The 16,347-nt window shown below is 41.6% G+C and overlaps 1 protein-coding gene across 1 annotated transcript; it reads left to right on the top strand.

Annotated features, from left to right (window-relative positions):
* Positions 1–4,337: 4,337 nt before the first annotated feature.
* LOC131890818 (Friend leukemia integration 1 transcription factor-like) lies at positions 4,338–8,615 on the top strand. The gene is made up of 5 exons (XM_059240251.1): positions 4,338–5,494; positions 5,958–6,084; positions 6,153–6,475; positions 6,543–6,780; positions 7,034–8,615. Exons 1-5 carry the CDS (start codon positions 4,867–4,869, stop codon positions 7,857–7,859), a joined length of 2,142 nt encoding a protein of 713 aa, XP_059096234.1. The 5' UTR covers positions 4,338–4,866; the 3' UTR covers positions 7,860–8,615.
* Positions 8,616–16,347: the final 7,732 nt, after the last annotated feature.

Here is a 16,347-nt window from a genome sequence, read left to right as displayed (position 1 = left end):
TGAGAATCTGACCTTCCCGATTTCCCAGATTGACACAGACTTGGATTCTTCTTTCACATTTTCCCTTCACAAAGGAGATTGAGAAACAGACCCTTTCGCGGGCTTTTCCTTGTCTCGTCATCACACTTGAGATCCCACAGTTAGTTCTCACTGATGAGAAACGGGTTTCCTCTTCCTTCTTACCTTGGGGGAGCTCTCCCGCTCCTTTCTTTTTTTCTGGGTTGGTGTTCACCGATGATGTTCAGCCACATCTTCGTCTCGGATCGACCTGTATCACTTTGTTCGGTTGCCTCCAAAAGTGATACTTCATGCATGCAGACGAAGACGGTGGCCTGAAGTATGGGCCAACCATGCCTAAGACTCCAATTGTGCTGTTTCTTTGTGGAGCCTATTGACGAATCTAGACGACAAAGAGACCCCTAGGCGAAGTGTGATACCTCCCATGATAAACTAGGGGAGTTGGAGAACGAATTAGAAAGGTAGTTGGACATTGGTGAGGATGTCTAAATCTTTCTTTCAAAGGTAACTAAAGAGGACATTCACATAAGAGTGTAAACCACTGTATGTCCCCAAGTGAACTGTCCAGGTGTCTAATCTTGGGTACGCTGATCTATTTTTATGCATATTGAAGAAAGTTTGTCGGAGATCACTCTTTTAGGCGAATAAAACACGCAATTTAAAACGAATTAAATAGCCCAAGCAAGATTACACGATTCATGGCCCAAAGCTCATTCTAAAATGATCGATGACATGGAGCAGCTTATTTGGAATAGACATCCATTCTCAGCCAATCACCTGGTGAGACTTTCAATGAATGGGCGCTCAAGTAGGCCTACCTTCAATTAGAAAAATTCCCGCCAATGGCTTCATGAGGGCCCAACAAGATGAGCCTCCCAAAGTTCATGTGAAACAACGATTGGCAGAGGTAACAAAACAATCAAGTGAACAATTTCAGCCCGATTTCCGAGAAGGAATGACGGAAGATCGTGAAAATGAATGGGAAAGTCATCTGGCGGGCAATCCGAATTGGTCCACTCATTCATTCATTCCTCCATTCATTGAGTTAGAGGTCATATTAGGTTGATCTCTTTTGAGGTCTTGTTTGTACAGAACACCCAGGCCTAGATTTCCGTCTTCCGGCGAGCTTCCATGGCTAGACTGGGTCTAAAATGGCACCAAATGTAATGAATGAATGTTTTAAAGGCGCTTTGGAGTCCATAGTAAGAAGAGTCATAATTGAAAAATGACTCGCTCTTCCTTTTTCCATGAATTGTGTCTCATTCTTGAGATCATGCATGATGTTTTTGCCTCATGAGATGTTGAGTGACATCTGAGAGAGGGATACTTTAATGCCATTGACTTTCAGACTAACCTCATTTGAGAGCTCAATTACTCCCGCAAAATGCCCCAGTTTTCTACATTCTTTGTGGTTTCTGTCATTCTTTTTGAACTGCCCTCTGGTCCCAAAGCGACGATAGGAAGCATTTTTTGGAAAAGCATGCAGTGCATTTGAGCTTCGACACATTTACTATAATCTAAACATTTTCTTAATGAGACACGTCTCGAGTTAGAGTAATGACATCACTCGTACGTAATTCGTACGCAAATCATGAGGACAGGAGGGAAAGCAGGCATGCTTCTCGGAATCTTGTCCTCATTCATGCTTTCTCATTCCATTGACAACTTTGTGCTCAATGATCCTCCATCTCCATAGGGGCTTTAAAATCTATTCCGACAATTCTAATTCACAGCTCATAGCACTGGATATTGGTCCAAGTCAAGCATACTACCGGTCATTTTTCTATTTCTTTTTTTGCACGACTCTCCCCTCTAATTGTGCTGCATGTTGATGATCTCCGAATACCATTCTGGATACGTTCCCACGATTTCAAACCTTCGCTCAAGAACTCAAGCTCTTCGTACAGTACTACAGTAGGCACGGTATTAGATGATTTTTAATGGGAGGGATGAGTAGGAATGGTTTGAGTGGCCTGCTCCTCTTCTCGCTGTGGTGTCATGAACTTACCGTTCTGCTTCCAGTGAATGTTGAGCGTGCACAACTCGCTTACTTACCTATTTACTTCATATGTCTGATGATTGCAGATAGAGGGGTGGAGTAGGCAACTCCTATTCGGCGCTTACCTTCTTCGAAAGTTAGCCTTGTTTGCTGGATTGCTCGACCAGACAGTTCAAATTAACTTTTCTGAGAAAACAAGGCAAAGCAATGGTTTGGAAGAGACGGTGGTCTATTTCCGATGACATGTACAGAGGTAAAAATGGCACACGTGCAGTAAATGTAGTCAAGTGATTTCAATCTACATTGCATACTTTTTTGCAACATAAACTTATTTGGCTAATTTGATATTTGAAAAAGTGTTGTTTTCAACGGGTACTTGAACCAAACAAACACCAAAGTAGCTGAGAGGTCCCCCCCCCATGGTATGGTTTCAAATCAGAAGTAAATATTTAGATTTAAATATTATATCATGAAGCAACTTCCAATTTGACACAATTGATTGGTTCTAGCTGGTCCAATTAGGATACATGAATTAATTCAATCTACCTTGGTGAGTTGATTGGTTCCCTTTGTCAACATCACAGCATAGAAAGTGTGACAGGTTTATGATTCTACCGAGAATTATGTTGTTTTCAGGGCATCCTTTGCGAAAGCAATTATGATTGTGGTCAACAATGTTGATTACTCGCGTCCAAGCCTTTGCTCTCACTTTAAGGAAAAATTTTACAGTGCTCTTTAACATGGCGTTTTCCATTCATGAGCAAATCTAGTCATAACAGTGCTGCTGTTCGACCAGTACATTATTAGGGTTCCATCCCCCATCCACTTCCAACTAACCCACGTGCACAATGTACACCACCAAGAAGCCACCACAGAGACTTCTGGCTAAAATTTCAAATCGACCACAGATGGAAAACAGTCCTATTCGAAATGACAGAGGATGCCTCCGTTATGTGTTCATTACATCTATGGCAGCTCATATGAGTCGAAAAATGTTCAAGGGTAGACGCTTCTCCTGCTCCTCTGAGAACAATCCACCCTAAGGCGTTTCATTTCCAAGTATCGTCTCGGAGTTGAGGTCAAGAAGTCATCTATGTGCGAAGCTTTTTTTCACGAATCAGCCACCAACTCTCCCAAATTCGAGTGTGCATGTACATACATCTAGTGGCAATTTCATTGAGGCCACTCACTGCACACACTTGCGGTCCACCAACACTGGCTGGATACACGACCATTTTGTGAGCTTTTCCTTCCAATTGAACAGAGGTCAGTAGGATTGACAACAAAGCCAGACAAGCGGATTAAGAGCGTTTCAGACAATTCAGTTACACCTTATTTTTGGCAGTGAGTCGCTTGAACTAAAGAAAGAATTGGAGAGTGCAAGCGGTGGCAACCGGATTGAGAAACGAAAAAAAGTGAATGATGATGATGAGCTGCCCAGACCCCAACGACCAAGCTCTCTCAGCTTAACCTGACAACAATCATATTCGCTTGCATGATTCACGGATGTGGCCCCGACCAGATAACCATCTTCAAACTGAGAGTAGCCCACGTTGGCAGTAAGATGTTCTGGGCTCATACCACTCTTGGACTCCAAATGGAACAATGAATTCACACCAAGTTCATGATGAGACGGGATTTTGAGATGAAAAGACAGAGATCCGGCTGAGGGGAATTTTCGAATTCAAATAAAGGCCAGCTTTACTAATATTTGATTGAAAGATCGTAATCAATATGCAGAGCAATGATTCATGCAAAAAGGGGGAATCCCTTGACAAGTGTTCTCTGTCACACGATGATGATTCATCAAACTACCTACAAAATACACGTACATATGTCTCTCTCAGTTATCAGAAATTGTTCCTAATTAGTGTAAATAAATGACCAAAATGGGATCCATTTAAAGTGCCCTCCTGGTTTTCGTCTGTTGCTTTGTCTAAATTGGGCGCACTTCTCCTGGATTTTGTGGCGCATGAAAATTCTGATCTTTGAGGAGCGCGTGCGCCGACCTCACTTCCACCACTGGTTCGCTCTCGTGGTTCTTGCTCTTTTGGCACCATGCAAAGATTTTTCCGTCCATCTTGAAAAAAGGGGGATGAGGTCCTCCACACTTGCCGCCCATCGTGTGCACTGTGTACCACCGAAGAGTCCATAGTGGCACCTAGACAAGACAGGGTAGCGCTCCACAAGGTAGAAGGGGCTCTCCACTCTCTTTCAGCGAGAGGGATTTTTCTCACGCTCCTGGTTCTTCTGAAGGAGGGGTAGTTGTTCGTCTTCTAAGGGACTACTTGTGTTGATGTCCATAGACTGAGCTGAGTTGGGCGGATGGTTGAATCGATCGAAGTAGTAGTAGTATGGTAGTAGTAGTGGGTAGTGATGGTGTGGTGGTAGGGCAACTACTGTCCGATTGTAAGCGCAAGAATGCGCCCCCGAGACGCTCCATCCTGGAGTTGCGTAGAGTACACACAAATGATGTGCCTCTTGTAGAAACATAACCAGATTGAAGAACTAGTACGGTAACAGATCACGTCGGCGACAAGAGATCCTGGCCTGATGTCTTGACACTGGGGCGTCACTTGACTTCATCAATAAATAGTGGCGAGCGAGGGCGGCGATCCTCTCTATCTACTAAGTACTCTGGGATCGAGAACGGCGAATGAGTAAGAGACGAAAAGAAGGCGACACTCTTGAGGATGGATCCCCGGCGTATTTTTCACGAGTTAGCAGAACAGGCAAATTAGTCATAGTTTTTACCAATCCGAAAGTTGAATCACTTCTCTTGGAACCGGCATGAGGAGCGGACTGACAATCCACTCAGCACCCTCTCGAGGTTGATTTTACGAAGCTTGATGTCAGTCGTGCTCTGGACTAGAAGTAGCCAGAGCTCCGTGGAGCCCTCTTGGCAGCACTTCCAATACCAGCATTCGCTCCATTTGGATTCGGCCAACATCCGACAAGGCTCCGAGGACGATGAAACGGATGACACCGATAGTGACTACTTGTCAACGACGGCCTCCATTTGTGATAGCGCTGAGGGCAGCGTGTTTGGGGCAGCCAATTTAGGCTGTGGCGATTTGGAGGCTTATTTATTTGGTGGGAGTTCCCCCGAGTTTGGAGATGTCCTCATGGCAGATGAAGGCTCCGATGATCCGAAGACCCCATCGCAATCAACCCCAAGTAAGCGCAGGTCTCAGAGGTTGGAGAAGAAACAAGAAAAGACACTCTTGGACCCGCCGACGGCGGAAGAGTTCAGGTCCAAGAGACGGATCTCCAGAGGAAAGAATACCAATTGTGACACTGCCAAGAGAGGGCGTCTCATCAAACCGTCCAATACCTCCCATTCATCCCAAAGTGAGGATAGGAAAGTGAATGAATCTCTTAGTGCATCAAGTTCTCAAAACTCCGAGGACAAGGAGGACGCAACCTCAACTTGCAGTTCTGATTCCAATCAAAGCGCCATCATCATGGTGCCCACAGGTAAAAGCGATATTGCATCATTGTCCTCCAAAATATCACCATCATCTACATCATCTCTACATAGTTGAGTTTCGTTCAGGATTCATCCTGAGCGTTTCTCGGAAGTGATCGTGAAGTAGATTTCTGTCGTGTCAGAAATGAACGAGAAGGGGACGAGGCGGCAAATGTACACTTTCCGTACTCGCACTCGTCTGTTTCACGTGTGTTTCCAGGAAAAACTCTTCCTGTGATTCATGTGTCATGCACAATCTGAGAGTGACTCCCGTGCATCTGTGTAGGAATGTATCACATGACCGACCCGATTAGCTCGCATTCTTGACATTGAAACCATACCTAACCATAATTGGTCTGTTGACTCATTTTGGCAGGGATTTTCCACAGCTTCAATGAATCAAAGTTGTCGTCAGTTGTGTCATTCAACCAACATTGCAGATACTCAAAATCAGTTTGTTACTTTGTTTAGATCCACAAGAATGGACGCGTAGCGACGTTGAGAATTGGGCAAAATGGATCACGAGAAAATTTGATTTGAAGAAATTCGATGTTCAGCAATTTCCCTCTTCCGGATCTGATTTGTGTAAATTGACCAGGTAAATCAATCATTGACCAAAAGCAACCAACAAATTCATCACCGCCGACATATCAATTTGACTTCTAGGGAGGACTTCAACAATCTCACCGGTGACTCTTATTCGGGAAGCACCCTCAACACGCATTTAAGTATTTTGCGGGGTGACGCTCAATTGCCTATCTCAGATGAATCCGAGATCCCACAACATGTAATTAAAGTGAGACATAGATCCAAAGTGAAAAGTGGACTTTCTGAGGAGCATTTGCTTCCTCCTCCGGCGATGCCATCAACGTCTTTGAGTGCTAGTCAAGTGCCATCAACCTCATCACAATCATTGTCAGTCATCAGGTCATCTTCAAGTAGTGTTCCCAATCTCAGTGCAGCCAATGTTCCCGATATCAACCGAGTTGGTAAGTCATCAATGCATGCCATCTCATGGGGACGATATCAAGTTCATTGAAAAAATCTTATTTATAGAGATCAATGAGCACACTTATCCCATGTTCTTGCCAAAATCTGGCGATTCGGGTCAGATCCAATTGTGGCAATTTCTATTGGAACTTTTGGCCAAGCCCAAGAGTTACGCTCATCAAATCACTTGGGAGGGAGATATTGGCGAGTTCCGTTTGAGGGAACCCGACGAAGTTGCCAAACAGTGGGGAGTGAGGAAGTCCAAACCAAATATGAATTACGACAAACTCAGTCGTGCCTTAAGGTAAGACAAACAAGTTGATTCTTTCAAATCCCAGCTGAGAGGTTCTTGACCTTGGCTAAAACCCCGATGCTTCACTCATACTGCAAGATGTGACACATCGACCTAGAATGAGTCATTTCAATTTTGAAGAGCAACACCTGCAACGATGACGAGGGGTGTAATTGGCAAAAGCCCAGAAGTTTGGCATGGCTGGCCTCTCCTTCTCATCACCACCACCTCAAGATAATTATCAGCCCTTTTGTCTTCGTTGCAGATACTATTATGACAAGAACATTTTGACAAAGATTCCGGGGAAACGATACGCTTATAAGTTCGATTTCCATGCTCTCACTTTGGCATGTCGAGCTCAACAGTCTCCCACACCTTCAGATACAAAGATCTCCGACCTTACGGGAATTTTGGCTCCGTTTCTTGGATCACAAGACCCAGGGAGCGAAGTGCCCTCGTCTCCATCTCAAAATAGTGAATCCTCAAGTTGCCCAACACCAGGACCCAGAATCACATCACCTCTGGCGGCTGATCCGGGCCCATCTCCCACTTCTTTTTGCTCAACTCAATCTCTTCCCTGTATTTCCTCCACCACCACAACCACATCCACAAGTACAATGCTTGGTTCTTCAAGCGCCGAGGAAATGACCTTACCTCCACCGGCCTACGATGTGGCGGTTTCCATGCATGAGGATCAACAGCACTGCCAAGACCAATGGTTGATCCCAGAGCACATTGAGATGTCCGACACACTGTCCCTGGTCACTTCTTCAGAGCTAACCGCCCTTGATATCGTTCCCCCTTACTCAAGTGGATCGGGTATGAGTGGGGGAAGCGGAACATGGTCCGCCAGTGGATCAGCCGGTAGTGCAATAAGGGCAGATTTTGCTCAACAATGGAAATCTTGGACAGATCCGAGCCACGACACTTGGCGAGCTTTTTCGTCTCCAGATTACTCTATTACTGGCCTTACCAGCCCTTCGCAAGAGAGCCAAGCCAGCCAATCTTCGGCGGGAGAGAATTCCGAATCCGGACGGAGCACTTCTGTCCCGGCAGATATGCTTTACCTGAATCCGGAATTCCAATTTTAGGTAATCACCGCCTATTCCGATTTGTTGTTGTTTTGCCTGTGATCAAGTGTGGCCAGTTTTTTTATATAATCGCTTTCTGTGAACTCTTTCACTCCGCCTATATATGTATACATATATTTTGTGCAATAAGCCAAGACAGCCTTCAAGTAAATCTCATTTCCCTCCACTCTTTCATGAATCTAAGTCCTCGAGCTGGTCCATGAAGCTGACAAGACCACTTATACTTTGGGCCATGTTTCCCTCCATCGTAGCCTTGACAGTCTATCACCCTATTTATCCGAGCGTAAATCATTTTCGATTTTTGCATCATCAGATATCAGAGAGCCCGAGTCTTTCATTGTTTTATATAGCTTTCTTGTCTTTCCTTTCTTCTTTATGAGTCATATCAACAAACCATAGCAAAATTTTCCCGGAACTTGCAGTTTGTTGAAAAAGAGCTTTCTTTTGGATCTCACCGCACTGTTGATAAAAGCACCACCTTTCCAATGTGGGTTTTAACGCCCTCTATTTTGATATTAATTAACCAATAAACACAAATAAGCAAACGAATCTCCCTCCAAAGCATTCTTGGATCTCTGTTTCTCAGCCATAAGCAAGAACATCGTTCACCCGGTCATGCTCTTTTTCATCACAGTTACCACCACCTTGAATAATTACAATAACCATCACTTCCATTACAGTAAACTTTTGGTTTCTTGTTTCCATTATCTTAAATATACAAATTGCGTTTATCTACCCGAAACGAGTCTGTGTTTACTTTATTGTACATCATATCTATGCTACCTAGTAGATTGGAAAACCAAGCCGGATAACAAGCAACTTGCACTCAAATAACCTTTCCGTTGCGAACAAAAAAATCCAAATGGTGCATCCCAAAATACACATATTTCCATGAGTAGACGTGTACAACCCTGGCCACCAAAATCTTGTTCAACTGCGCCGGCGATGAACTCATCCAATTCCAGGAATTACATCTCTCGCTCCAGCCCCCACATCTGCCACAAATCCGGTTACCCGCAACAGAGAGCAAGCCTGTTCTTCATACATGAACTCGGACTCCAACCAGGCGAGTGAACTGTTCTTCAGTTTAAATCCAGAGTCCCTCTCAAGGATCTCCCCCTCCTCATCCGCATCCACTCGGTCAGCTCAGTTCTGTTTAAAATCCCTTGTCTGGTTTCGCGCCAAAACCACTCGTGAGCTTTCCTAGGAAATTGGCAGATCGGGCGAGCCTAAAGCGCCTTGACGGACGCCCTTCCCCCCGGGTTTGGTCCAGAATGGGGAGGAGTCTCTAGTACAAAAACCTGGATTTGACGCTAGGGAAGGAACAGGGGAAGGAGGAGGGATGAAAAGACAGGGTGCGCTAGTGAGGATCTAGGATGGATATATGTATGCGTAGTGAATACTCTTGACGGATAAGATGGGCAATGGTTTATGCACTCAAATGTGGTGTGTAATGATTGTTTAGGCACCCTAGTGCGATTCATTTCAACCATGATGTATGCATAGTTAACGTGCTCAAAGGGCAAGTCAATCTCGGTATCAGCGGTCATTTGTTAAGGCTCTACAAGATCCGGTTGACTTGCATTTAATGGCAAGTAACGGACTTGTCCCATTAGAATAGAGCAATTCGGACAATTGCAGGCTACTTTTACATGTGCATTTTGTTATGACTCATCATGGCTCATACAAAGTCACATGGATACCAGATCATTCTGTTGGTGCCAATGACTCATTTTGAATTATCGGGAAAGACTTTTCACATCCAAGGGCCAACAGCTGTTTAGGTCAGTAGGTTCGAATTGGTGAAGGTTCAACATGGGAATTAAAAGTTCTCTGCCTCATTCAATCAAAATTCACATTACACTGATCTCACAACTTCAGAATATGGTAAGAAACGCTTAGCTTATATTTTTTTGTAACGGATATCCGAAAAATCCATGTTCTCGAAGTCTCAGATGTTTGAACATATTTTTTCATTCATATTTATAAGGGTTTTTTTTATTTTTGTATCGGCTACTTCGCTATGACAGTTTATTTTGAACCCTAATCTTTCCATAATGACAAATGAATTCGAAAAATATTACCCTCGTGGTGTGAAAGGAGAACCATCGGCGAAATTAGGGTACTGAACCTCATTTTTGGCTAACTTTCTTTTATTTAAGAAGGTATATTCTTGCAACAAATAAATAGGTGCCTCCATCTCCTTAATCAAATATGAGAAATTGTATTAGATTGAGATTTCATTAAACTTTATAAATGATTTGAACACACAAGGTGGATAAAATAGGTTTGTTATGGCTTCTACAAGGATTTGACAAAATCAGATAAAGGCTCAATATCATGACCTTCATCACCTAAGAGACGATTGTTCAATGGCGTCGATCCAACGGTCATTAAACATTCCGGTCAATGCCATATTATTCTGAGCAACCCAAGAATACATTCTATCTGGGACCCACATAACCTAACCTAAACTAACTTAATCTTGACTTTTCCTTCCACAATCTAATTTTGTACAACCAATTTAAGAGGAGAAACTGAAATTGCTACTACTAAGCTTCTGAAGTGGAGCAATGAAGATGGTGAAAAGAGGAGGACCTTGTAGAGGAAAGGGAATCACCCCAAATCTATTGGGGATTAGGGAGGACCTAGGGAACTCGCCTTGATATTACCAGTCTTTTATATCAATCTTATCATTTTAACCTGTCCATGACACGAGTCTCTGAATAAATAAAATCCTTCTTATATTTTACATTTCTTAACTGCTACCTTCTTTTTCGTGATCAATTAACCTTTTCCATGTGTTGCAAAATTAAAATTTGTCATCATCTTGATGTACATGTAATTAGTCGTAAATTTTCGCTCTCAATTCCTAACTGAGCTCCTTTAGAGAGAGAGAGCTTGAGAAGATATAGCAAATCTGAGGACTGAAATACTCTTAAACTTGTCGAATTAGCCATGCCAAATATCCCAGGTCACTTGTAAATCTATTGAAACCATGATTCAATCACCAAGCTGAACGAATCATTGTTTTTGGCTTTCAGTTAACAAAACAATTTGAAAGATCAGGTTAGGTAAATCGGTAACTTTGCCATTGAACTATTTTCCTTGAAACAACTTTGGATATTAGGAAACTATCACACTAGACAATATAATCGGCAACTTCAAGCGTAAACGATAAGGCAGCTTGGAAAATGATATCTGTAAATGATCTGTAACATATATTTTCGAAGAAAAAGGCATACACAGCATTCTTATTTCGCATATAGCATTCGGCAATTGAAAACAAATATTCACTAGGAAAGTATATTTATAGATTTTTCGCATTCAAAGTATCAAGATGAGTGCGATACCAAATTACAAAAACAATATCTCCACTGTCCAACCCTGTAGTTGGACATAAAAACAATAGACAAGTCAAATCAATGCTAGGGAACACCATTTATGCAGACATAGTCTTCTTGTCTGAAAGCATCTAAAAGAAAATGGTTTTGCTAAAAATGGGCTCTGACATATTTCATTAAAATCTCAAATCGCACCTCCCCAACGACTCAAGCGCTGACCAAGTAGTCAAGGTGTCTAGAATTCATGTCTCATCTCGAAAATGAAGAATTTCAATGACATCCTGTCACGACAAAGGGTATTGTGGCGAAGCATGCGGCAAACTGCAGCTTTGACGTCAATCTACTCAACAAACAACCCTCATTAGCCAATCTATCTCACCTCTTTGTTTTGAACCCAAAGCCTTTGAATCTCCCTGTAGTGTGCCAATTTCAGTCTAGTCTCGGCAGTCAAATTGTATATTTTGACGAAAGTATTGGAATGTTGATTACTCCAGCAAGTGGTTTTCATATCCAAGAGGGCTCCTTTTTTCCTCGAGTATGGAGGCATAACTCCTAGAGAACCTTCTATCACAATTTTGCTAAGGAACCGTGAGAGTTGTATTGGTCACCTCGAGAACTGTTGGTTCAAGAGCTCTTAGTGAGAAATTGACAACGTCTTACGCTGCACGAAATATGGTTTACGTTCTGCACTTCAGAGGGCGCTTTGTGGTCAGCCTCTACCAAATAAAGGGGCGATTATCACTATCTTTTTTTTTGAATTGGTTTTTCACCGATGAGGCCGATTTCTCCTTATTAAATTATAATGCGCTTGTGTTGTTTTTGGNCAAACTGCAGCTTTGACGTCAATCTACTCAACAAACAACCCTCATTAGCCAATCTATCTCACCTCTTTGTTTTGAACCCAAAGCCTTTGAATCTCTCTGTAGTGTGCCAATTTCAGTCTAGTCTCGGCAGTCAAATTGTAGATCGGAAGTGACAACGTCTTACGCTGCACGAAATATGGTTTACGTTCTGCACTTCAGAGGGCGCTTTGTGGTCAGCCTCTACCAAATACAGGGGCGATTATCACTATCTTTTTTTTTGAATTGGTTTTTCACCGATGAGGCCGATTTCTCCTTATTAAATTATAATGCGCTTGTGTTGTTTTTGGCAAATTCTATCAAAATCTTATGCATAATTAGTGAACAGGGTCACATAATGTCCGGAAAAGAAACCCCTTTCATGGCATGGGACGAGCAGTTTATTTAGCAATCCACCGTGCATCTTCCCGTTTTGTTTGGGCAGTCTGACGTTGCAAATAAGGGGCCTTAATGATTAATTGAATGATGAGCATATGATCCGTGATGACATGACTACATCACAGGGATCAAAGTTTGGCTAGAAAAAGTATTGAATCTTTTGAACTTAAACTGTCACCTTGGCTATTTGACGAGATTATACTGTTAAGAATCTTAAGATAAAACTATTGCTACATCTGCCCAAGTAAACAATGAAGCAAATTAATGACTTTGAGTTATGGCCAGGGGGTTGCAGAATTTGAGTATGAACTTGGCACCCTGAAGCTTATTACCATTTTTTCTCCACCCAGGACTGGACTTTTAAAAATGTGATTACAAAATGAGTTACAAAGAGACTAAAAAAATCTTGTTGACACAATGCAAGTCCCTTCTTTGGATCTGCCTCTAAGCCTAATATCACCATGGGTTGGTCTTCAATGTATGGGAAGCCCCGCGCGTCAAGATCCCGATGCCACCTTTGGCCATCCCCCTCCCCCACCCCCCAAATTCAATGGTCAATTAACCCTGGTTGAAATAATCCTTCAAAGTGATGGCAAGGGTGGCAATTTCAGCATTCTTTTGTTTTCGTTTTGAATGGCACTCTGACTCACGGACAACCCTGCCAACTGAGTAGCTAACCGACCAATCATTCTCATCACCAGGACGATGTACCCATGTACCCTCTAGGTTGAAGATTTCTAAGATCAGATATCGCTCTGTAGAATGGGGTAAGAATAGGGCGTGTAACTAACGGCAACACAAATGAATGAGAATTCCTCGCAAAGACACTTTATAAGAAAGTAAGGAAGTGTTGACTAAAACGATGTTAATACTGGATTAGTATTGATGGAGCTCAAGATAGTATTACTTTGGCCAACCCCAGGAGTAAACGCGAATGATTCAAAGTATTAGCAAGTCGTGACTTGAAGAGACTTTCTGAACTAGTGTCTTTGACCGTTGAATCGAAAATGAATTACTCGACATTACGTTCTCTTATCTATGTCTTAATCAGTCAATTCATTGAAATCTTTGTCCTGAAGGTGAATAACCTTTGCTCATCTCGGCAACGAGTTCAAGGTGCCCTTCTTGTAAGTCAACAAAGGTAATGCATTGATGAATGGCTCATCCATTTATGAAGAAACCGCAGAACACTACTTGATTATGGTCAAGAATTCAAATCGGCACAACACTCGACAATCTAAAGTTAGGAGGGACTAAACTGAAATCGCCTGAAAGTTAGGTTACATCCAGGATTCAAGGAATGCGGACCATTTCCTTAAACAAAATAAACCTGCTCTCCCCAATCCTATGATGATGAGGATCATCATCTTTACCAAATTCAGCGACGTGAGTGACGACGGTTGGATGAGGTTGGTTAGGCGCCAAGCAATTCGAATAGGACACACACATGCGAGTTTTCTACATTCTTCATCATAAGTGCTCAAGAATGTGGGGCTAAAGAAATTGAGGCCCATTCACCTGTGGCTTGTCCTACAGTGGGCACCTAAGGAATCTCCGTGAGGTGTTCGGTGTTTAGCTGAACATACGACGCAAGCGGCCACCACTCTAGTCCTTATGGACAATTTCAATTTAAGAACTCCACATGAAGACAAGAGTAATTCTTTCGTGTCAAATCTTTGGAAGTCTTCATCTTGAGATTGACGAATGGGAATCTTCTCAGTTATTGAGACGCAGTGCTTTGATTCGATTAATAGGGATTATCAGGTACTGATTCATGGGTCAATAAGATGACTAGAGCTGTTGTCTTGAGTATGCTCTTCAGCTTTGTTTAGATGACTGAGAGGCCGAGTTTTGTTCTCGCGAAACGAAAAATACCAAGCAAACTTGAATTGGGAATCACCCTTTTTTCTTGCGAATCATTCGAAACTAAATAGGGTTTGATACATTGTAATCTCATCCTAAGTCGAGTTGGAAACATTGCACTTAGGTGATCTGCTTATAGGATGCTGAAATATTACACGAAAAGAAATGCCGTGAAAACTCTACCTATATCGGTCAGTTTTCTAGCCTCTTAATGGTATCAAATTCAACCATTTGTGCTACTAGATTGGCATAAGCTGTCTTTCAACACCTGTTACATGAAACTGTACACGGGTGCAATACGAATGCCATCTAAAATGTGTTTTCAATTGCTTTGGAAGCAAAAAATGTATTCTCCGTAATATAAGAAGCCACATCACATTGCCCAAGGGTTTGAGGTAATTCCCCTAAAAGCCATGTTTTCGCTTTTTTGCCCGTTTGAGGCATAAATCAAATACCATGTGCAACAAATTCACAACCTTATTTACTTTTTTGATGAGAAAACGATATGCTAATTGGGGACAAAAATGGGCAATAGTATTCAAAAAACAATTCCATCTTCTCAAATTTCAAGGAAGAACCAGATAAATGGCACATAACTAGTTGAAAAACTTACGCCAAATGCTGAATTTTAATTGTGATCGATTCGTTTTTGAACGGCGAAGGTGACATTCCTGTTATTTCTGATCCCCCTAATGTTTTGAAGTGTCAAGAAATAAGTATGCTTCACTAGTGCAAAACCTTCTTGTTTTAATATAAGTTGAGGTTAAAGAGATAGTTGTTGTTAGATTTAAACATTCAACCATTTTTTAGCCCTCGTGGTGATAGAGGTGAAAAACACTAAATTGCATTTCAAATGATTCATATGATTTAGATTTAATCGTTGCTTTATAACCGAAATGAGTTGGTGCTTCGATTCACTTGGCCAGAACGAATAATTCATATATAATAATTATTATATATTATATATATATATTATATATATAATAATTATATACAATAATTAAGACAAAAATATTGTACGTTTGTCGAGCAGAAATTCAAGAGGGTAGCACTAATCACTTTTATTCCCAACGCCTCGGTTGTTTCAGCTCTTTCANCTTATTTACTTTTTTGATGAGAAAACGATATGCTAATTGGGGACAAAAATGGGCAATAGTTTTCAAAAAACAATTCCATCTTCTCAAATTTCAAGGAAGAACCAGATAATTGGCACATAACTAGTTGAAAGACTTACGCCAAATGCTGAATTTTAATTGTGATCGATTCGTTTTTGAACGGCGAAGGTGACATTCCTGTTATTTCTGATCCCCCTAATGTTTTGAAGTGTCAAGAAATAAGTATGCTTCACTAGTGCAAAACCTTCTTGTTTTAATATAAGTTGAGGTTAAAGAGATAGTTGTTGTTAGATTTAAACATTCAACCATTTTTTAGCCCTCGTGGTGATAGAGGTGAAAAACACTAAATTGCATTTCAAATGATTCATATGATTTAGATTTAATCGTTGCTTTATAACCGAAATGAGTTGGTGCTCCGATTCACTTGGCCAGAACGAATAATTCATTACACAAACATTCTTTATCAAAAAAATGAAATGCTTCATCTGCTGGTTCTATTTCTTAAAATCGAAGTGACGAATATTGAGGCTCATTAGCTCATTTTACCTCTTCAATGAAATATCAAAACTGACAAATCTTAGCAAAAAACGCATAATCTAATTAGCGATTGGCTTGAGTTGCATCAGGAACCTCCAAAAACTCACAAAAAGGTTCTTATATTCGGCTTGGTCCTATAACCGAACTCTGTTTTTTTCTGGTAAATTATGATATGATATACTAGTAATGACTGACGGCTAGACTCCGACAAAAATATTGTACGTTTGTTGAGCAGAAATTCAAGAGGGTAGCACTAATCACTTTTATTCCCAACGCCTCGGTTGTTTCAGCTCTTTCACACATTTGAACTATCTAACTTCAGTCATTTCTGCTTCACGTGAAAGCAAAATGTTTTGCCGGAGTCTACTGATGACTTTAATGAGTGCAATAA

The sequence above is a fragment of the Tigriopus californicus genome, chromosome 11 (assembly GCF_007210705.1).
Source record: "Tigriopus californicus strain San Diego chromosome 11, Tcal_SD_v2.1, whole genome shotgun sequence".
NCBI classification, from domain to species: Eukaryota; Metazoa; Arthropoda; class Copepoda; order Harpacticoida; family Harpacticidae; genus Tigriopus; species Tigriopus californicus.
This window is presented reverse-complemented; position numbering and strand designations above follow the sequence as displayed.